Source organism: Gopherus flavomarginatus, chromosome 5 (genome assembly GCF_025201925.1).
Source record: "Gopherus flavomarginatus isolate rGopFla2 chromosome 5, rGopFla2.mat.asm, whole genome shotgun sequence".
NCBI lineage: Eukaryota > Metazoa > Chordata > Testudines > Testudinidae > Gopherus > Gopherus flavomarginatus.
This window is the reverse complement of record NC_066621.1, coordinates 147,963,567-147,987,058: the sequence shown is the minus strand read 5'-3', so window position 1 is coordinate 147,987,058 and position 23,492 is coordinate 147,963,567. Positions and strand designations below refer to the sequence as shown.

The following is a 23,492-nucleotide window of genomic DNA, read 5'->3' as shown; positions in this document are numbered from 1 at the left end:
TGCTGGCTATCTCAGCAATGCTTGAGTTTCTCCAGATTGGTTTATTGGAGTCCTACAACCAAGCGCCATAGAATCATGGGTACCAGTCCCAGCCCTAGCAGTGTTCTGTAAGTACTCACATTGAACTCTTCCGGGGAAGTAGTTCTCCTATCATTTTGTTTGAACACTTGGAAGTCCTTTGGAAGATTGTGGCATAAATGGGCATTGCTAGGGCTCTAAAGTTATAGCTTGGGCATATGGAATACGCCTGCCAGTTGTTTGCTGTTTATTTCATTCTGTCAAAAACATGAAGGCATTAGGGTCTCAGAATTGCAGCAGGCAAGATGTTAAAATGCTGCACCATTTGACATGCTTGGCATCTGGGAAACTATTCACAGAAGTCCACAGGGGCACTGGGAAGAAAGAGTATGAGTCTCATGTGAGGAAGATTTGCAAAATAAGTTTCCATTCCTCTGCAAAATCATCCTTGATAGGAAAGTGCTACTGGGTTGGTTCCTACATACATTCCTGCCTATTATTCTACTATAATACTAATTAAAACTCTGTTTATTCACCCCTCCCTGCCTCCAATTTGTGTGAATCGCTGTCTGCTACTTCCAACTGCTGATGAATGAGAAGAGAAGCTGTGTAAAGGAAAGAAAAAAATTCTTACCTGATCATTTTGTTTCTGTTAACAGATTCTCTTCTCATTCAACCCACCCTGGGAGTCTGGTAAATGACCAGAATACAAACTGAATTCTTTTTCTAAAGGGAGACATAGACATATAACTGTCTTAAAAACCTATTATATCAAGTTATTATCTTAATGCTAATAATCAGTTGCTGGAGTGTTCCCACAGCTGTGGAAGAACTCTTCTGGCAAACTGAGCTGAAGGGTGGGGCTTTGTCTTGGAGCCTCCAGCAAAAACATTGGACTGCCTTGTTGAATTCCATACATAGGGGGCATTGTCTCATTAGTGATGAATGAGGAGAGAAGCTGTTAACACTGAATTATCAGATAAGAAATGTCTCATTCTGACTCATGAAAAGCAAAATATAGAGAGATGGAATAGGAGAGCTGTCTCTCTTTTTCTGCGGCATCCTCATTTTGTCTTCCCTACTTATAGTCCACCTCTCCCTGTTTTTCTATTTTGTGAACAGCTTTCTTTGAGTGGCGGGATTGTATCTTCAGAAATATCTCCCTCTCTCCCGTCTCCCTCTCTGCTTCTTTGTTGTTATTATACTGTGGTAGTGCTCAAAGGCCCCAGTTAGGACTGCCCTTCCCATTGCGCTAGGTGCTGTTCAAAGATAAATCTGATTCCTGCTCCAAAGAAAAAGGAGTCCGGTGGCACCGTAAAAACTAACAGATTTATTTGGGCATATGCTTTGCATCTGAAGAGGTGGGTTTTTTACCCACGAAAGCTTATGGCCAAAGAAATCTGTTAGTCTTTAAGGTGCCACTGGACTCCTCATTGTTTTTGTGGATACAGACTAACACGTCTACCCCTTTGATACTGTGCTCCAAAGACTTTACAATCTAACTTTCTTTTCTCCTGACTAGATTGTGATAACGCAAGTAAATGAGTCTGTCCTTGTTTTTTACTCCTCCTTCTTCCACTCTCCACCTCTTCCTTAATTTATTTTCATATTGTAAAGCTACAGATTAAAGATATGTGTCTTGAAATTCTTACAGGGGGCGTTGGTCAAATAAACTTACTTAGACCTTACTTTCATCTTTGCAGCTTTCAAGAAGACAAGCTGTTCGCCTCTCTAACAGTTTAACTATATGTGAACGACCCAGAATAGAATTTTTGCAGCAACAAACCAAAGATGAATGTGAAAATAGCAATGATCTTGAGGAACCATTCAGATATGGTAATGTAATCGCTTGAAAAGGTGCTTTAAAACATCATTGATAGGTGTAAGGCTCATTTCATAAATCACTGCAAAGTGTTTTGTCTTGTAATTACAAGAAAATCTTGTAAATACAGTAGATTGTTGTGACAGAGTATACAGGTCTTTTTGTGGAGGGACCCAGAAGACCTGTTGCAATCTGGGCCAGTGCCCTTTCTATTAGAAAATCTCTCCAAACCATACAGTGGCTTGGAGCTAACTCCTAGACTGGTTCAGAGGCAGCTAAGAGAGACACTCCTATCTGGAAGCTAATTAGATGTAGCTTAACCTTTCTAGACTCAGCAGCTCAAAAGAAGGGTGAGTTATAGGGAGTGAGGGGAGACACAAGGGGTTTGTGCTAACTTGAAGCCAGGACAGGGCACTCTGAGGAAACAGGCGTCACTAGTGACAAGATGTATCAACCCTTCACCGGCATCGAATGGGTTAAGACGCTTCTTTGTGCTAGAGAAGTGCCACTGTGCCACACTGGAAAGTCATGCCAGGAATGGAGAAGTTTAAAAGGAGGAATCACTGCTCAGCAGTGGGCAGCCCAGGAAGGGAGTAGTCTGTTAAGCTTTCCAGCTCCCAGGAAGAGGCCTGATAACTAGCAGAACCTGTGCCCTCAAAGAAGGGAGGACAGGTCCCCTGTGCTAAAAGGGTGAAGAGACTGTGTCCCATAACTGGTGCTGGAGACCAACCTAGTGGTCTCTAGGATGGACTGTGGCCCATCTAGGGCCCCTCTGAAGAAAGGGAGGCCAATATCCTGTTTTAGGACTACCTTTAGGTTTGTTTGTCCTTTAATTTGCCCTTTTGTTTAGCTCCTTTTGCTGACTTTGGATTGTTTGTTTCACCTGAGACTCTGAAAAGGGGAGAAATAGCTAGAAGGCCTTGATCAGAAGGCTGAGAGCTGGCCACTGCTAGACTGATGCTGACCTCTCCTGCTAGAAGGACTGGACTTGTGTGAAGTAACATGAAGGGGGGTGCTCTGATGGGGACAGATCCTTAATACCACCCTGGTTTTTTTGGGGTTTTTTTTTTTCTGAATTTACTGCTTTTAAATCTTAGCCAAATACTACTGTTCTGGGAACAAATTGTCGGAAGTCTCTCTTCCCAAAATGTACTTGTTAGATTGTTAATCTGCCAGACCAGAATATAGTCTCCTGTCGGATGGTATCGAGCTGACCACCAACATTTTATTGCCCTGTGTTTATAGAATCATAGACTATCAGGGTTGAAAGGGACCTCAGGAGGTCATCTAGTCCAACCCCCTGCTCAAAGCAGGGCCAATCCCCAGACAGATTTTTGCCCCATATCCCTAAATGGCCCCCTCAAGGATTGAACTCACAACCCTGTGTTTAGCAGGCCAATGCTCAAACCTCTGAGCTATCCCTCCCTCCCAAATTTTATAGAAAATTTGGTAGTGTTATTATTAAATCTTCTTTTCTTTCCATCCTTAGGGAAACTCATAATTGCAAAAGTTTTTCTTGGACATAGTGTTCCAGCTCGTGAAAAAGATCCCATCAGTCAAGTCAACTATCCAGGGGCTAATTCAGTGTTCAGGCCTCGGAAACATTTACTAAGTGATTCATCTGATGCTGATGATGGTAACGTATCTGTAGGCTGTAGTTAGCACAAAGTGAAGGTTGTGTCAGTGTCGTATTCTCAACACTGCCTTTCACACGTCTAGGAGCCTGTCGTGGAATTTTGATCCTGGTGGGAACTCAGAATACGGTCTTTCTCCAGCCCAAGTGCATGTTGTTTTGAACTAATGTTAAAGAGGATAATAAAAGATGCTCACCGTTTTAGTGATTACTTGTGGTAGTTTAATTCACAGAGAGTTTAAAGGAAAGCACAAAGGACCAGATTGTGCTCTTCAGCCATTGGTCCATACTAGAAATAGTGTGGTGTACACAATCCCTCTCCCAGCTTTGCATTGTTCAGGGCATGTGTGGGTGTATGTGTAATAACTGGGGCCACATACACCTACCTCAGTGGAGATCAAACACCTTCATCATTAAAATCCCCAAGCCATCTCCACTTGAGCAGAAGGAGAATTCCTTTAACGCAGAGAAGCATGCTTTATTGTCTCTAGAGGGAGTCATGATCACCCTCGCTAAGTCTGTGTACTATCAGTGTACAATGCAACGATCTTTGAGTGGTCGATCCTACTTGCTCCATGGGCCAGTCAACTTTGCAGGACAGTGCAGAGTGGGAACAGGGCCATGATTTCATCTCTTCCCTGTCCAGTTGGGGGGATTTGCAGTCATTGGAATACTAGACGAGAGCAATCCCTTTGTTTACTTGAGTGCAGGAACTGTGATTGTACATGTCCTTCCATGGGCAGGAAGACGAGAAAAACAATCTGTTAGGTGATTACACTATAGAATGATCGAGTAGTTTTAGGTAACAGTGCAGTATAGCAAACTGTGCCTGGGGGGCCGAAGCAAAGTTCTCTTTTCCAACGGTCTGCCATGAAAGAACAGCTGTCCTTGGCTCCACCCCCTCACTCCAGAGGAAAAATAATCTGTACCAGGAGAAGATTTCATTTAGCACATGGGGGAGAGGGGGAAGAATGGAGAAAAGTTTCTTTCCCAATCCCCACCCCTGCTTGCCCACTCCCTTCCAACCAGCAGGAGAGGCAGTAATGGCCCCAGAGAGGCTGCCTCCCACTCTTGCTGGAACCTGCCAGCTCTGCAGCTCACACAGGGGAGTAAGGGGACACGTCACTGCCCTCTGAGAATATGTAGCGCAAGAAACAGGGTTGCCCTAGGAAAATAAAAAACTAAGTTGTAGGGTTCTGCAGTAAGATTTGGTAAGATTTTTAGATGTTGCTGCAGGATGCCTAAAGAGAATTAAGATCCTAAGAAAACAAATCTCCCTTGAGTAAACAACTCAAATTAAAACTTTTAGCATGAGAGAAATGTTTGTTCACTACATCCTGCAGTGAACATGAAACAGTCTTGTATTTATTCCTTCCAGTTGTGTTTGTTCCTTTTCTTTTGCTGTAGAAATGTATTCTGCCATGGAACATAGAAACTGTGACTGCCGCCATCGACAATGTGAGTGGTTTATATTTGATCACGAACTGGTCTTGCCTGAATACATCGTTGAATTTGAGTACACTACACTGGTATGAACTCTGTTTTCCCTAATAGGGTGTTAGACCGTAAGCTTTAGATCTCAAAGATCAAGAGAAAAACAACTAGTTGAAATTACTCCTCCTTCACTCACATTACCTGACAGGACCTAAGTTCAGGGTTCTGTTCCCTCTAACAGTTTAAAGGCCTGATAAAACTCACGTTGAAGTCAGTGGGGAAACTTCATACACTGCAATGAGAGTTAAGATCAGACTCTTATTTTGTAACATTATCAAGTGTGGCAGGGAAGGCACAGAGACTTAAATGTAGCCTTAGCAGTGCAATGAAGCACAATTGAAAATTAGCTCTTTTCTCACTAAATGCACCATCCATCAAAGTAATGAGACACTAAAATGAATGAGATTTGACACTGCTCAAAACCTTGCTTCATGGAGTCCTTAATGAGAGAGCAACTCATTTTCAATCTGTGTTTTGGTTCAAAGTGTGAAGTATGTAGTTTTTGAAGCATGCACAGATATTCTGCTACTGGTTGGGATCCTGAACAGGTTTTTCCTTAATTAAAAAAGCTTTTATGTTAATTTTTTATAAGCTATGTGGTGGACTGGCCTTGTGGTTATATGGCTGTGTAACTTGCTGTTGTCATGCAAGAGTTTCAGTTCAGGTCCTGAGCTCTACTACCTAGCAGAAGCAGGGTGTGCTGCAAAAGTAGAATATTCAGCTCCCACAGGGGAGCGTGGGGGAGATTCCCCCTTTCTATCACATTTGAGTGGTCTACTGCCAAAACAATTGCAGTACTAATGAGCTCCCATGGGTCTGCATCTAACTCTTTCATTGTAGAGTGAGCTATTGCAGTGCTTGGACTTTGGGGGTTTGGGTAGGAAAGCAGACTTCTGTTGTCCTCAGTGTGAGTTCAGTGTGTGACAGGATGTGGCCCACAAACTTCATTACTTTTTGTTCATAACATAATGTAATGTGTAAATGCTTGCACAAACAAAAGCATTGCTGTTCTCTTCTGAAAGTGCTGCATTACCGAAAGATGATTTCCTAACTCTACTGTGGGCATATTTGTATGCAGTTTGAAATAATTTACCTAACTTAAAATAGAAATTTTACTAATGTTGACCAATATTATTTTGCATAGGTCAAAGTTCAGTCTCTGTTTTCTACGCTCAGCAATGTAATTGTAGATGAAAGAAAGAAAAATACAGAAGGATTTATATTGTCTAGTGATTTGCAACGTGATGATGAAGTTATGAACATGGAGCCTACAGTAAAAGCCAGACCCAAAATTGTTTGTTTGGATGAAAAGACAGTGCTTTCAGTTGCTAAGGCCAATATTTACAGTCAAATAGTGGTGAGTATTGTCTGTTAAACTTACAGCAGGACAAGGTATTACGTAATCAATGTCATGTTATTCAGATTGCCTCATAAACCAATCAAAAGCAGGAAGTCACAAATTAAGGCTAGCATTTGGGCTTGATTCTGGTGTTACACTTGTTGTACATCAGTGCAGTGCTTTGGGAGTAATTGGAGATCCAACACTAGTGTGAAATCAGAATAAGGACTTCCGTCCCTAAATTATGCCATTTGTTTTTCATAAAAATATGAATTTACAAATACTGGGCAGGATTTCTGATCTTACTTACTATCGTATAAATAATTCCATTGAAATCACATGCAAAACTACTGTTTGTGAGACCCAGTTAAGGCCTAACATGTCAGCTTTAACGGTGAGTCTTCTCAAAGTTTTCTTGGCTGCGTGGTTGTGTCATCATAGTGATCACTCCTGAAAAGATTTTATATGTCAGTTTTGGCATCAGAAAAATATAAATCCAGTGAAGGGGAGAACTCTTGACAGCCACACAGCTACACCCAGTTTTTCAATATCATTGCAACTGATGGGCCTCCAAACCCCTTATGCAAATTGGTATTTGCATACAAAACTCCTTTCATTGCATCACTAACTGCAGTTTTGCATTTGCAGTTACTCATTTTGTCTGTTCAGACTTGATGCAGGAAGCCTGCTGAACATTTGGCCTTTCAAATTGTTAAATAGTTTTCATCTCCACTCCTGTCTGTGTCTTCGATGGGGTAGCAGTTCTCCCCTCCCCCTTGCACTCACCCATAATTCCCTTTCCTGAGTACTTGACTTCACTTGGCTGGTTCTTCCCCTCTTCTGGGTGCCTCTCTCCCCAAACTGTACTCCAGGCATGGAGGATTTCCCAGCTGGCAATCTTCCATCCAGTCTACCCAAGCAACAAGATCTCTCCTAGTGGGGAAGGATTGGAAACTGTCCTCCCTTTTTGCTCCTACCATTACCCCTTTCAGTGGACCAGTAAAAACCATTTCTGAACTGGATCTCTATCTTCCCAACCCACTATTACTTCAGGGAGAAGCAGCAAAGAGTCCTGTGGCACCTTATAGACTAACAGACGTTTTGGAGCATGAGCTTTCGTGGGTGAATACCCACTTCGTCGGATGCATGTAGTGGAAAAGTTTTCACCCACGAAAGCTCATGCTCCAAAACGTCTGTTAGTCTATAAGGTGCCACAGGATTCTTTGCTGCTTTTACAGATCCAGACTAACACGGCTACCCCTCTGATACTTCAGGGAGAAGATAGAGAGGAAGAACAAATATCCTTCAAAATAGAAAATAAAAGCAATACTTTGTCCCAGGATCCCTGCAACTGCTCTTCTCAAACTTTATTTCACTTACAAGTAACTTTTCTTAGCCTTTTTTATAATCTATAGAATAGAGTTACATTTACTTTTAAACGCTAGCAGTTGAAGCTCTTTAATGTTGAAAAGCAGTGAAGGAGTAGCACAGAATTTGGTTGTATATATATATGATACAGTTGTAATCTCATTAATTTTTGACCTAGGTTCTGAATTTGCATGGGAACAGCCTGAGCAAACTGCGGGACATCTCTAAACTGACAGGGCTTCGAAAACTTATTGTCAGCTTCAATGAATTTACATGTTTAGATGATGTTTACCACTTGGTAAGAAATGTTACTCTATATTTTGTAAAGGAAATTAAACTAAAGGAATATTTTAATTGAAAAAAATCCTTTGTGTGTACAATTTATATATAATAATGTCTATTGCATGGCAGCAAGCCTGATTTATACCTAATGGGTGAAGTTCACTATCTCTAAACAGTTCTTACTTCTCCTTTGTAGTAGGCAATGTGGACCAGTAGGTAGAGTACTGGATTGGGACTTTGGTGACCTGGGTTCTATTCCTGGCTCTGCAATTAGCCTGCTTAGTGGTGGTAGGCAAGTCATTTCACCTCCCTTGCCTCAGTTTCCCAATATGAACAATGGAATAATGATACTTACCTCCTTTGTAGAGCACTTTGAGATCTGCAAATGAAAAGTGCTGTATAAGAGGTAGATGGTGGTATTATTATTATTCCTGTCTCCCACCCTTTGTCTCTCTTGTCTACTTAGATTGTGAATGCTTCAGGTTAGAGACTGTTTCTTACTGTGTGTGTCTACAGTGCCTAGCACAATGGGCCCTGATCTTGGTTGGAGTCTCTAGGCACTATCCTAACACAAATAAATAATAACTAACAACAATTAATAACACCCAAGATTAGACTTGGAGTGGGACTCTGGCTGTGGGGTAGGAAGGATGGCTTTCACCTCCAGGCCATACAGTGCTACTCCTCCAGGGCTGCCATTCTAGTGTAGTTGTTAACCTGCCCTACCCAGGATTTCTGGGCCACTGGATCTGTGTATTTGCAGATCATGTGACTAAAATCACAACCTGCCTCCGACCCTCTCTTTTGCCTAGTTTGGGGCCAGTACAGAGTCACCCTACATGAGGAGTACAAGATGTAGGCCCTTCCCCCACTTTCCAAGGACTTTCTGTAGATCCCACCACTCTCAAATGATGTGATTGTCTCACTCACTCTGGCTAAAGTAGTGTACGGGGCCTTGCATGGCTGAGCATGCTAGGGATGAATTCCACCCTGAAAAAAGAAAACTAAAACTGTACTGTATTCTGTTGGTAGTAGATGGATGAGGAAATATCAGAGGGTGGGCTGGATTCAATATACGTTCAAAGGTTCAATTGCTTAACCAGACTTCTATCCAGACAGGCTTTCTGCTGGGCAAGGGGCGCTTTGGGCATTGAATCTGGATGACAGTGCCTTCTGTGGGACTGTCTATTAAAACTGAGTTTGTTACCAAATCTTTCCTTGCTGCACTTTTTTCTGTACAATTGTTCTCAAATCAGTACTGTCTTGCAGCCCAATCTGGAGTATTTTGATGCAAGCCACAACCATGTGATCACCCTGGAGGGTATTAGAGGCTTAAGCAAACTGAAGTATTTAGACTTGAGCTGGAATCAACTGAAAAAAACTGGAGAGGAAATAAATGTCTTACGTAAACATACTTCAAACGTACTCAGTCTTGATATCCGACATAACCCATGGCATAAGGTATGTGTCAGTGCTTAAAATTCTCAGGAAAACCTTCTAGCCAAAACAACAATTAGACTTTATAGTGCTAAATGTTGGGCCTGGTTCTCATTTGCATTGAGGCCCCTTTACACCACTCTGGCTGTGTAAGGGGCCTTAAAGTGGATGTATATGTAATTAGTGTCCACTTTAAGGATGCTTTACGCTGTCAGGCCCTTTGACTTTGTAAACAGTCCTGAGCAAGAGGTTGTGCATAATCTGCAGGGGTGGCTCCTAGAAGCATTGTGACTCAGTGACGCTACTCTGAGGCATAATTCCTCTCCTCCTTGCTTCTAGTAGGTGGTAACTTTACAGATGATCTATGCCAGCCACCCTTTGCCCCCACTGCACTGACTCAGCTGTGCTGGCCAGTGAAAGGGGACAGGGCAGAAATAGTTTCCCCCACTTTCAGGGAAAATATACAGTGCCAACCTTCTACCTGGTGACACACACATCCCCCCAGAGTGGCAGCCCAGCTGTTCTGGCTGTGGCATCGGGGAGCAATCCAAGACTCAGTCCATTGCACACCCTCTCCATCCATTCCCTGACTACCTGCGTAGTCCTCTTCTCTTGAATTCTTGGATCCAAGCGCTATGTAGCCTAGTTAAGAGATGTGCGTACTCCTTCATTCTCCCATACACAAGTGCATAGTCCCATCTAGTTTATAAAGATTACATTGATCATTACTATTCTGGTCGTTTCAGTAAGTATATTTTCCAGCTAGAAATAGGGATGTTGTTATTCACTTTCCTTATGAATATGATTATCCAGTCTGTGTTTTTCTTGCACTATATTTAATTTAATGGGAATTTTAAAATCTTTCTGTATAAGAGTTAGGGCTGTAGCTCCACCCTGAGTTTAGACTCACACATCCAAATCCCTTGAGCTTCTCTTTCACCTCCTCTGAGGTCATCAAATTGCTTGCATTTAATAACACTTGTAATACTTGCAAACTTCTGGCTTATAAGGCAGGTGCTAATAACTTTGTTATTGTACCACACTTAATGTCTTACATAGGTATGTATAATTACAATCCTTCAGGGCTACATTTTTATCTCATACACACGCATGTAAATCCAGAGTAATTTATTGACATCAGTGTCACATTAGATCAATGTAACCAAACCTAGCCCAAATATATGTTGTTCCTTATAGTTTTATACAAGTATGGCAAGACTCAGCCCATTCCCCACCCCTTTTCACCCGTCCCCAATCCAGGTGAGCAGGGAGGACATAGCAACCTTCTGCAGGCTGCTTTCCCATGCACACTGCTACCAATGGTAGGCATAGCTGGGACATGGGAGCAAGGGGCGCATCTTATGTCTCCTTTTTTACTTTCTTGTGTGAGCATACAGGATGGACCACAATCTATCCCTTAACATACATAACATGAGAGAAGACAGGATTGAAAGGAATCATATGTCCTTTTGTTGTATGTAACTATATAGACAATTTTAAAAACTCAATTACATCACTTTGCTTTTTTTTTCCAAGCCAGTCTCATTGCGTTTGAGCGTCATTGGCCGATTAAAGGCTCTTACTCATTTAGATGGAGTCCAGATTACTGAAGAAGAGGCTGCAGCTGCTTCGTGTTTTATTGCTGGATCAAAGATCTCTCAGGTATGATGTTCCATTTTGCTATAACTTGTAGCAAATGCAAGATTGGAAACAAGAAATTTATAAGCACAATCTGACTTGTATTTTAAAATTTGTATTTAATCATATTTTTAAAATCACCTAGTTTCCTATGCCCTATGAAAATGCCATATTTTGTGCTCTGAGCAGCTGGCTGTGAAGCAGCAGTTATTTCACAAACATTGTTCTCACTCAGAGCTTCGCTGATATTGGTAATGATGCTGATTCACAATGAAAGATATTTCATAATGTTAAATTTTAATAATTTTGAAGTTTGTTAAAAATAACCTTGTTTAATTTCAGCTCTATTCAAAACACGGGAAATTAAATGTTTGCCAAATAAAAGAGAGGATGAAGCAAGTAGCAGAAAAACTGTCTAGACTTCTGAGGCCTTGTGTATGTGACGAGTTAGTGTGCAGTAAGCCAAGCGTGATCTGCTGCGCACCAGCTTGCCACTCACTAATTCACTGTATGGACACTGCTACAACACAGGTGAATTCTTTGATCTTTATTCAGGTCATATTTTTGATCAGTTCTTACTCCAGAAAAGTCTGATTCTGTCTATTCTCCGACAACACCCCATTGACTAGAATCAGACTTTTCTGGAGTAAGAACTGATCAAAAACAGAGTAAAGGCCTCACGATTTGTCCTGATCATTTTTTTTTTAGTAATATAATAAACATTAAAAATGGATGAGCTCTATTACCGTGTGTCAGATCTACTAGAACTATTAGATCTACTAGAACTATTAGATCTACTAACATATCATACAGTCTCCCAGTCATAAGGAGATTAAGCCATAAAGCGCCTTTCTTCATGTTACACTGTGAAAAATGTACATTATTTATACCGTTATATTATCTATCTATTAAGTATTTTCATTTTGTCAGGCATGTCTTTTAGAACATTCTAGGACTGATGAAGCTCGACCACGCATTCTGAGTGTACATCCTTATGCCAATATTCTGACTCAAATTAGCAAGAACAAGGTGGATTCACAGACACATTTCAATAGCAGCTGGTATCCTAAGGTAAGGCTGTCTCTATTAAATATAATGCATTAGGCCTTAGATTTATCTCTGTCACATTTTTATTTTGTTATATTTGTTGAGTTGATGCATGTTAATTAAAAATATATCTTTCTGAGCACTTGAGCATGTAATCTAGTACCTGAAGTTAAGAATATAAAAACATAAGAGTTTCCATATCAGATCACAATCTTTTCTTGTGAGTCGGTAGGATATTGAAACTTTAATATTCAGTGTTCATGCATAGAATTTTCAATACTGAGCCCATATTACATGAAGAACGGTGGTAGGTCTAATTTCACGCCTACACATATTGCCTCTTGTCTGGCATGACAACCTACAATTACAACTTCACTACATAGCGAAAAGCCATAGAACACTACATAGGAAGATCCAAGTTCATTGTAGCCTGCCGTAATCCATGTTCTGACCTCTCTTCTGAAATCATGTTAATCTGCCAAGAATAAAAGGTTAAAAGCTCCTCTGTCAGTTCAATTTGTTGTGTAGAGTATAGAATAGCTAGAGGAAAACACATTTCTGCTGATGAGCATAGTGTTTTATTCTGTGTGCATTAAGAAATGCACATTTACAGACATTGCCAAGAGAACCAACATTTCAGCATATTGTGTCAACGTTACACTTTGTGACATCAAAATGAAATAGGGTTCATACAGGGATATAGTATGTTATTGTAGAAAGGGAAAATCATTTCCAAAAGGAATATCACCTAGACAGAAGAGAGAACATAAGTTGTCCTTTGGCCATTAGCATAGCCTGTATAAGAAACAGCTTTGAATTCTGTAAAGGTTGTTTGGCATAGGTAGGAGACAGTGCTGAATATCCCGGGCCACCAGCGGCTCAACTTGTTAAATTAAGCTACATGGCCATTTTTTTCATCATTGCATGATTAGTTAACCTGATGAAGAAAACTGCAGCCTAACTCAGGGCTGGCATTAGACTCGCTGGGTCCCAGGGCAGAAACTAAGAGGTAGGCCCTCACAGAAGGCATTTGTGATGGTCTCTGGGGGTGCAACCACCAGTTGACGCTGACCCACAGGCTGGATGACCCAGTGAAGTGAATTAGAGGGTGAAGGTGGAACTCCCTCCCCGAGCCCTGCTGCCTGGGGTTGGGGCCCATAACTTAGCTTTGTGGGAACTCCGGTTGCATCAGGCCCCAGGCAATTGCACTGCTTGCCAGCCCTGGCCTTACTGGTTGTTTTCTGAGAAAGGGTGGAATTATTAATTGGTTGCTCTCTTTCTGTAGTGTGTGTTTGTTTACAGCCAGTGTCTGTGAAAGAAGGTTCTGTGATGACACCAAAGGATTTAAAAAGTGTTTGGAATCTAATTTCATTTGTTCCTTCCCAAGAATTTTGCAAAGAAGAAAACTAGAGTGAATTTGGATGTTGCATATGGCAAAAAGAATGCTTATCTGTGAATCAAAACTGTAAGGGATAAATCCTTCCTTAGCAGGCACTCAAACTCTGCCAGAGCACTGACCTAGAAAGTTACTATATACAGGGTGAACTCCTGATCCCATTGAAGGCATTATCTGTTTTGCCATTGACTTCAGTGAGGCCATGATTTCACCCCTAAATCGTAGAATAAAAACGTGTAAGCAAGTGAATCAATAATATAATCATATGTGACATTGGTAGATGAGGTTAAATTCATCTTAATACTGAGGCCTGATCTACCCTAGAGAAAATGTGAACCTGTTTGTAAGCTGTAACTGCACAGGTGCATTTGGAAGCTGGTTAGTTTATATTGTGGAGTCATTGCTTGTTCGGGTGCAAGTTGCTGAGGTTTTAGTGTCGGTTTGGGGTTTCTTGGGGGTTCAAAAATGAAGTCCTGAATTGTAAAATGAGGGCTCTGTGATGTCCAGTATCCGAAAAGAAATGCTCTGTTGATATTACTGGGGAATGTCTATGAAGAATGTGAAGGCACTGTATGGTCCTCAGTGTATAATTTGATGTATTTTCCTTTAGTGTCTATGTTGGAATTAATTAAGTGAGATCTTTCAGTACTAAAATTTAGTTTTCTCACAGGTCACGGTCTTAGATCTGGATGGACTACATCTCTCCAAAATTGCCAACTTAGAAAAATTGGAGAATTTAAGATGGGCCTCATTTAGCAACAATAATCTCACTAAAATAGAAGGACTGGAATCTTGCCTTAATCTTGAAGAGCTCACTTTAGATGGAAACTGCATCTCAAATCTAGAAGGTACTGTATTTAGGAAGTTAGTGAAAATCAAGACATTAAGTTAGACACAACAGAAATGTTCCCATATAGTCCGGTGTTCCAGAGGGTGACTTTTTACTGTTAACTTTATCAGTTGCATACAGTTTTAAAGCTTTCATATTAAAAAATATATCATTGCCTTCTCTTTAGCTTTGTGGTGAGTCTTTAGCAGAAATGAAGAAAAGAGACAAAGCAGATGGATTGTGTTTCAGAAAAGCAAAACCAATGTATTTATGTTAATAGGAATTTTTTGGAACTGATAAGAGTGCATGGTTTTTAGTATGTAGACTTACTGACATGTAACATTCCTGCAGTGAACCATAAATTTTCCTATGACAGTTACATGTTGGCTCAATAATTTCTAAAATAAGTTAGTAAACTAATGATTCCAAAAGGTCAAAAAGTCACTTTTTAAAAGAACAGATTTACCTTATACACACTATATGACTATTCCAAACACTACTGGGTATTTGCTGCATTTCCTCATATCCTCACATAGGTCATGGCAGATACTGTTATTTGCAGTTGATTTTAAAATTAGGTTCATAGACCCAGTTTTTTAAAGGTATTTGGGTGTTGCTGTGCTCAGTGTTGCAGTGCCTAATGGAGTTAGGAGCCTAAATGTCATTTTCTTAAAATATATTGGCACTTAGGAATCTAAATACCAATGACTGTCAGTGGCCTTTTGGCTTCTAAGTGCCTAAATTCCTTTGAAAATGAGATTTAGACTCCTAAATCAGTTAGGCATTGTAGTGCTGAGCTCAGCAACATCTAAATACCTTTTTAAAAACTGGGCCATAGTCTTCTGTATAGTGAAAGAAAGCCCAGCTGTAGCATATGAAGGAAGAGGGAGCAAGGAAGAGATCCTGCTGCCTGAGAGATGAGTGGAGAGTTAATCCCTCCCCCTCACTATGCTCTTTGCTACTCCTGGAGGAAGAATCAGAGGGGTGAAGTGGACTGTGAGTAGCTTCTTTCTGGAAAATGTTCTTAGCTATCACAGAAGAGCAGGTCACAAATGAACTCTCCTGATCCTGCCTGCATCACAGCCTGTGTGTGTAGCTTGTTTTACCATCCAAGTTGACCACTTCTTTTGCTTCTCACTATATATGCTTTAAGAACATTTTATTGATTTTTCCAGGAATTTCAAAACTCACCAAACTAACACGACTTAGTGTAAATAATAATCATCTCACCACCCTGGAAAGACGCGTTTTTGAAAACTTGTCTCATCTTCACTACCTCTCTCTTGAGAGCAACAGAATTACTTCACTGGTTGGTTTGCAGAAAGCCTACGCCCTAATAGAACTATACATCAGCAATAACTATGTTTCTACCTACCAAGAGATATATCATTTAAAGGTAAATGTGGACTTGATTGCTTTAGGACTTGCGGGTAAAACTAAATTCACAATTTGCTTGTAACGTCAGTACAAATATATCTTTCCCATTTTTAAATATGGGAAGCCATATCTTTTTAAATGGCTGCCTAAATTGTGCCTGCAGTTTTGTTGTAGCCAGGTTGGTCCGAGGATATTAGGGAGACAATGTGGATAGGGTAATATCTTTTATTGGACCAACTTCTGTTGGTGAGAAAGAGACACAGAGCTTTTCTTCAAGTCTTTCTTCAGGACCCGAAGGACTGCTCTGTCTGTGTAGCTCGAAAGCTTGTCTCTCTCACCAACAAAAGTTGGACCAATACCTCACCCACCTTGTCTCTAAATTGTGCTTGAAAGTCTTCTATTCGCATATGCAATTTAGATGCCCACATTTAAAAATTGGGCCCAGAGGAATTGTCCTTCGTAAGAGCCTTAGTCTGAACTTTCTTTTGGAATTGAGTGTGCTCAGTGCTTTGAAGGAGGTGCTGAGTAACTAACAGGATTGAACCCAGCATTTTCCAGGTAGAGCCACGCACCATGCGTCTCTATTGTGCCTAGCCTAGCTCTGTAATTAGAAGAATTACACTGGAAATAAACTCAAGAGCACAAGCATGCACACATGCAGCAACCCCAGTTCCTTTCACCTGGAGCTGCTGGCATATATACAAGTATTACTGTTGTGATTGGAAACTGGGGGCCTGATTCTCAATTACAGCACTCTGGTAGTGTAAAAGGAATTTAAAGTGAGTGTAAGCGTAACTTATGCCCACTTTAATGCTCCTTTACATTGCCAGAGTTATGTAAAGGCACCTTAAGGTAAATGAGAATGAAACCTGGGTTTTATTAAATAATGTTTCAGATTTGACACATGCAGTTGTAAGATGAAGAGAACGATTAAAGATAAAGGGAATAGCCTAGGTTTCATTCCTTACAAACATATAAAAATTATACTATTAAACCTTGAACTACATGTTTTATTTCTTAGGGTTTAAATAACCTGGTCATGCTGGACATGTCTGGAAATCTAATTGTGTGGAAACAAGATAACTACCGATTGTTTGTAATATTCCATCTTCCATCTCTCAAAGCCTTAGATGGCACTGCAGTAGTAAGTTATACTATAGATCATAAGATTATTGTAATTGTTAAAACCATCTTTTTTACAGATCAGGATGGCATGGGCATCCTGATGGTTTCTGACCCTTATTAACACAATTACCTAGTATTGTTTTAGTGCGTGTAACAAATCTATAGTTTAAACTTAATTAGAGCATATGAACATTTCCATAATCTGTTCAATAAGAATATAGAATATCAGGGTTGGAAGGGACCTCAGGAGATCATCTAGTCCAACCCCCTGCTCAAAGCAGGACCAATCCCCAGACAGATTTTTGCCCCAGATCCCTAAATGGCCCCTTCAAGGATTAAACTCACAACCCTGGGTTTAGTAGGCGAATGCTCAAACCACTGAGCTATCCCTCCCTCTAGATGGTATAAAGCTAAGGTGATGGTTGGGGAGACACTTTTAGTTTAAGCCCTGATTTTCAGGCACTTTTTTTTTAAACTACCTTTTGGGCTGAAAATTTTCACTCTTACCTTCTTATTATAGTTCTAGGTCTGCTTTAATATAACAAAATTCATTTTAAATGTCATTATACAGGAGACAGCAGACATCGAGAGTGCTAAGGATTTATTTGGTGGCAGACTTACCTGTGATATGATTGCAGAAAGACTAGGACATTCAGACTTCACTAAAATGCAAGAATTAAATTGGACAACCTCTACGATCAGGTGCAGTAATTTTCAAATGTGCACAAATAGCATTTAACATAATGGCTAGAAAAATATAATTAAAACCAGATCCTAGGTTTAGATAATTCAGTTCACGTGTCTCTCTGTTTATAGGCAAAATCCTCTTGATTGATCCACAGAGGATCATATGAGCCACATGGAAAAAAGGTGACTCTTCGGTTTCGGACTTTCCTGTCTCTCAGCAGATTATTCCATTTTTCAAACAGAGATTTGTGCGGTCTCTGCACATTTTGGACAGGCAACTGTAGAAAAGAGACTTATTTTGTTCAAAAAGGACATATTTGCCTTAACCTGTCTCTGTTCTGAATCCTTCTATCCCAAATCTAGCCCAAATGAGGATAGCCGTGTTAAGTGTAAATGAGGTTCTTCTTTGAGTGGTGGCCTCTATGTGCGCTCCATACACTGGAGCCAGGTTTCCTTAGCAGTGTCTGTTGACCCATACGTGCATTGTACATCCCCTTGTGCTCCCAGCCAAGGTTATAACAGGCTGTGCGGGGCAAAACCTTTCCAGTTCCCTCTTACTGCCGCCTGGCCTGAGTCAGAACCCCCTGTTCCTTCGTGCTCTTAGTCTGTTGTGTATATAGTTCTTCTTTGTTGTTTTTCTTGTAGCTAGATAGTTGTAAATAGTAGTTGTCGATAGCATTAGTTTACCCCGTTTGGGGTACATTTCCCCCCTGCCCCCAGACTATGCTCCATGTTCGGGGGTTTAAAAGCTGTGTTTTGTGCCTACACTCTTTCTCTGTGAGCGACAAGCACCAGTGCTGTCTTTACTGCCTTGGGGAGGCTCATATCGCTGCTTGTTGCATGATTTGCAAGTCTTCCCCGGACCCAGACCTGGGAAGTGCGGGAGCTCCACCTCAGAAAATACCTCATGGAGGAAACCATGAGACTGCTCACCCACTCGGATCCGGGATCATTGGAACCGTTGGTGCAGCTTCACTCACCAGTGCTGTGTGCTCCTCCCAGCACTTTGCACGCCCTGGATCCAGCAGCACCACTGGCTAAGAACAATTCCAGACAAGAGGGTAGGAAGCACTCTTATGGGCTTAGGAGCAAGTTTCCATCGAGGATTGCTTCGAAGCATAGCATTCCTTCCCAAGCCAGGTCGGGTGAGATGTTGTGTACAGAACCTGTCATACCAATGCCCAAACTTCTCCGCATTTAAGTTAAAGCTAAGCTCAAGAAGGTTCTGGTGGTACCACTGGTTGCCCCAGTGCCCATCCACCTGGAGCAGTCTCCAGCACAAGCACTGCCTGTCCCACCACCAACTCCGCAACCTTGGGTTCCGTCAGCCCCATGGACGTGGCTTTGATATTCCAGCATTTCCAGGGGCACTCCTTGGACTCCTGGCTGTATGGAGCCCCTTCTCTCTACAGAGACATGGGAGTTGCCATACCCATCCTCCCCCGTTCTCTCTGGTCTCTCACTCACCCGGGGGATCCCCATCCTGGCGGATGAACCGCTCCTGCTCCTGTTGGACCAGCTCCTACCAACTCAACACCGTGTACTGCTGGCTCCACTACTACTGGACTCTTTGGACTTCAAGGAGTTTTCTGAGTCAGAGCCTCCCTTCTCTCCCATGTCCAGGTGCAGCTCGGACTCCCATCCACAGCCGCCTTATCCTCTAGCTTATGACTCTGCTGCGATGGTGTGGTACCGGTACCCCTGAGGCCCACCGCACCCCCAGACTCCCACTCCATGGCTGCACTGGGAACCATCTTGCCACTTTCCAAGCCTTGGACCATTCAACCAAGGCTCCTTCACCAGTGGTGTCGGGCTCCGAGGTCCAAACCACTATAGAGCACCTCCCCTCTGATGAGGACAAGTTGCTCTATTCCAAGATAAATGAGTTTCTTCACTTGTTAAAAGACTGCCAAACCATGCTACAATACCTGGGGAGCTATACCGTGGCCCCACATTGCTGTCAACAGTTCCACCCCTGCCAACATGCGCCCTATCAGGCCTACCACCAGTGACAGCAGGAAACCCCATCCCAGCAACAGCGACTCCTGGCCTCTGCTATGGCCATCTCCTTGTCCCCTGCTCACCAGCAACCTACATAGTTTTGATGCATCCGTTCAGAGCTCCGAATTCTCCCTGTTGCCACCCGTGGTGCCCCATGTTATCTTTGGGGGGTGTCTTGCCCCATTTGCCCACAATTGGGGCAAGATCACCATGGACCATTGGGTACTGGAGATTATCCATCACAGTTACCCCATAGAGTTTCTTTCTTTTCCCCTGCACCACCCTCCCCCCCAGAAGCCTCCAACGGACCCTTCCCATCAATACCTTTTCCAACAAGAGTCAGCTGCTCTTCTTGCAAAGGGCACCATCGAGGGAGTGGCACCTCCGTATGAAGGGAGAGGCTTTCTACTTCCCTACTTCCTCATCCCAAAGAAGGGCAGAGGGCACCACTCCCATCTCAATCTTTGGCTGCTAAACAACTTTATCAGGAAATCCAAGTTCCATATGGTGATGCTGGCATCTGTTATCCCTTATTACCCTCCTGAGGCCTGGTTCGCAGCACTCGATATGAGGGATACCTGCTCCCACATCAGCATCCACCCAGCCCACCAGAAATGTCTCCATTTCCAGATAGGACAGCACCACTTTGAATTCAGAGTCCTCCCTTTTGGCATCACAATGGCTCTGCAAGTCTTCACAAAGGTCTTCGCGGTTGTGGCAGCACAAATGCACCACCTTGGCTACTTGGCGTAGCCGTACCTGAACAACTGGCTCCTGGTTACAGTATCGCAACAAGAACTTGCCCCTGCCATCCTTCCTGCAGGAGGCAACCCAACATGTTGCTGCTTTCACTGCTCAGTTCCCGGTAGAGCCCTGTAGCTCTGCGGATATTCAATTTATATCCACATCCACAGATATAAATTTTGTATCTGCACAGGGTGGATGCTACTCTGGGCCATGCAGTGCTCCAGAGTGCACTTCTCTTGCTTCCTCACACCCATCTCCACACTGATCACTGCTCGCTGCTCACCCGTGTTTGGAATGCATATAGGGGCTATCATTTGAAGAAGAAGAAGAAGAAGAAGAAGGGTTACTTACCTGTAACTGAAGGTTCTTTGAGATGTGTGGTCCCTATTTGTATTCCAAAACCCGTCCTCCACCCCTCTGGTATGGACTGCATTACTCAGCAATACAAAGCACACTGGAGGAGTATTGACTCGCATGACCTATTATAACCTCAGTTGGAAGTTTGAGGGGACACATGACGCATGTGTGGGTCAACGGACACTGTTAAGGAAACCTTCCAGCGCCAGTGCATGGCATGCATATGCACCTACATTTGGAATACAAATAGGGACCATGCATCTCAAAGAACCTCCAGTTTCAGGTAAGTAACCTCTTCTTTGGTTGCCACTATTTCCTGATTTGTGAAAGATCTGGCTGATAGCACCCGATCCTAGATCTTAAAACACCTCACTAAATCATCGAGCAATTACTTTTTTCATGACCTTCTCATAAACAAACTAGGGAAATATAACCTAGATGGAGCTACTATGAGGTGGTGTCACAGGGTCGGAGCAGGTTTGGGCCTGCACCCAGTGTTTAGGCTGGTATTATAAAGAGTCTTTCACGCTTCTTTTGTTGGATCCCCCAAGTGTCTTTATTTACAGTGCTTGTGCAGTTCCCAGATCCCCCAACAATTAGTGCCCCACAGACCCTCCCCAGGGTCTCCTTGCCCTTGAGGCTTCCTTGTTGGCAAGGAAACGGAGATACTGCCCTCCTGTCACATCCTGGGCTAGCCTCCTCATTTCGATTTGCCCAGGGCTTTTATAGCCCTCTCCTGCTCCAGCCCAGCTGTCATTACTTAGCTCAGCATGTTCTTCTGAGCCAGGCCTCGTTAGGACTTGCAGCTGGGGCTCCCTGCTAAGTACCTGCATCTCTACACCTGGCCAAAGAGCAGGCTACAGCCAGCATTTTGGCAGGGCTTTAAAGGGGGTTTTACCCCTGCCCTGCCACAGGTGGGTGCATAGCTGATTGGAAAACCATTCCCAGAGAGTAGTTGTCAGTGGTTCACAGTCAAGCTGAAAGGACATATCAAGTGGGGTCCTGCAGGGATCAGTTCTGGGTCCAGTTCTGTTCAATGTCTTCATCAATGATTTAGATAATGGCATTGAGAGTACACTTATAAAGTTTACAGATGATACCAAGATGGGAGGGGTTCCAAGTGCTTTGGAAGATAGGATTATAATTCAAAATGATGTGGAAAAACTGGAGAAATGGTCTGAAGTAAATAGGATGAAATTCAAGAAGGACACATTAAAAATACTTCACTTGGGAAGGAGCGATCAGTTGCACACAGGGGAGGCTCTATGTATTTTGCCGTCCCAAGCATGGCAGTCAGGCAGCCTTCAGTGGCTTGTCTGTGGGAGGTCCGTCAGTCCCGCGGCTTCGGCGTGCCCACCGCCAAATTGCCGCCAAATCTGTGGGATCAGTGGACCTCCCGCAGGCATGCTGCTGAAGGCTACCTGACTGTCACCCTTACAGCGACCGGCAGGCTGCCCCTCTGCGCCTTGCCGCCCCAGGCACGCGGTTGGTGCACTGGTGCCTGGAGCCACCCCTGGTTGCACACATACAAAATGGGCAATGACTGTCTAGGAAGGAGTACTGCAGAAATGGATTTAGGGGTCATAGTGGATCACAAACTAAATATAAGTCAACAGTGTAACACCTTTGCAAAAACCCCATCATTCTGGGATGTTTTAGCAGGGGTGTTGTAAGGAAGACACGAGAAGTAATTCTTCCGCTCTACTCTGTGCTAATATGGCCTCAACTGGAGTATTGTGTCCAGTTCCAGATGCCAAATTTCAGGAAAGGTATGGACAAATTGGAGAAAGTCCAGAGAAGAGCAACAAAAATGATTAAAGGTCTAGAAAACATGACCTTTGAGGGTTTGTTTAGTCTGGAAAAGAGAAGACTGAGAGGGGACATTATAACAGTTTTCAAGTACATAAAAGGTTGTTACAAGGAGGAGGGAGAAATATTGTTCTCGTTAACCTCTGGGGATAGGACAAGAAGCAATGGACTTAAATTGCAGCATGGGCAGTTTAGATTGGACATTAGGAAAAACTTCCTAATGGTCAAGATAGTTAAGCACTGGAGTAAATTGCCTAGGGAGGTTGTGGATCACCATCATTTGAGATTTTTAAGAGCAGGGTAGGCAAACACCTGTCAGGGATGGTCTAGATAATACTTAGTCCTGCCATGAGTGCAGGGGCCTGGACTAGATGACCTCTCCAGGTCCCTTCCAGTTCTAAGATTCTATTGCTTTGTGTTCGTGGTGTGAAAATGCTTAGTATACCACACATGCTGTGCCCTACTGTAGCACAACATATTATACAGCAGGGTGTACGCTTTGACTGTTTGCCACAATTGATTTGTGATTTATATTTTTTTGGAAAGCATTTCTGTGGTATGCATAGTTGTATGTCTGTCAATGAAAGTTACCTCCGTTTTGTAGTATGTAAAGATGTCTTATCTTGGCTCTTGCTGTGGCTGAGAGCTATATCCCAATTCCATTGATGCCAGTGTCAAAGCTCCCATTGACTCCACTAGGGTCATGCCCACACCCATGACCATATTCATAAACAAGTCTCTACTCTTACCAGTGCAACACTTTTGATTTGAAAGAGACCATTTTAGACACAAGGGCAGACTATTTATTTAAACACTGCTTTGAGACTGAGTCTCTTCCACCACAGACATTCTATCTCTGGAAACTTTGGCTGTCATGAAAGGTTTTACGGCAATATTAAAATACCTCTTGTGTATCTTTGATTGTATAGCTTTCAGCTTCTGTAGAGGGATATTGTGTCACGAGGTCTAATTTCTTGAAGTAGCTTATTTATAACACTGCAGGTGAGGGAATCCATTCAGGTATGGTATTCTCTGATCTGGGAGCTGTCCCTCTTCTGCTTTCTTTCTCCTCAGTTGACTCTGCCT

At 42.5% G+C, this 23,492-nt stretch overlaps 1 protein-coding gene across 6 annotated transcripts in view; it reads left to right on the top strand.

Annotated features, from left to right (window-relative positions):
* Nucleotides 1-23,492, top strand: part of LRRC9 (leucine rich repeat containing 9) — an 81,926-nt gene that overhangs the window by 31,917 nt on the left and 26,517 nt on the right. For 5 of the 6 annotated variants that reach the window (XM_050952509.1, XM_050952510.1, XM_050952513.1 and 2 more), the window contains 12 exons: nucleotides 1,722-1,854; nucleotides 3,330-3,476; nucleotides 4,881-5,002; nucleotides 6,112-6,324; nucleotides 7,853-7,972; nucleotides 9,226-9,417; nucleotides 10,930-11,055; nucleotides 11,962-12,102; nucleotides 14,145-14,322; nucleotides 15,479-15,699; nucleotides 16,702-16,824; nucleotides 17,377-17,507. In XM_050952509.1, the coding sequence (XP_050808466.1) occupies nucleotides 1,722-1,854; nucleotides 3,330-3,476; nucleotides 4,881-5,002; nucleotides 6,112-6,324; nucleotides 7,853-7,972; nucleotides 9,226-9,417; nucleotides 10,930-11,055; nucleotides 11,962-12,102; nucleotides 14,145-14,322; nucleotides 15,479-15,699; nucleotides 16,702-16,824; nucleotides 17,377-17,507 (1,847 nt within the window). The remainder of the gene's footprint in view (nucleotides 1-1,721; nucleotides 1,855-3,329; nucleotides 3,477-4,880; nucleotides 5,003-6,111; nucleotides 6,325-7,852; nucleotides 7,973-9,225; nucleotides 9,418-10,929; nucleotides 11,056-11,961; nucleotides 12,103-14,144; nucleotides 14,323-15,478; nucleotides 15,700-16,701; nucleotides 16,825-17,376; nucleotides 17,508-23,492) is intronic. The other variant, XM_050952512.1, reaches the window with a different exon arrangement.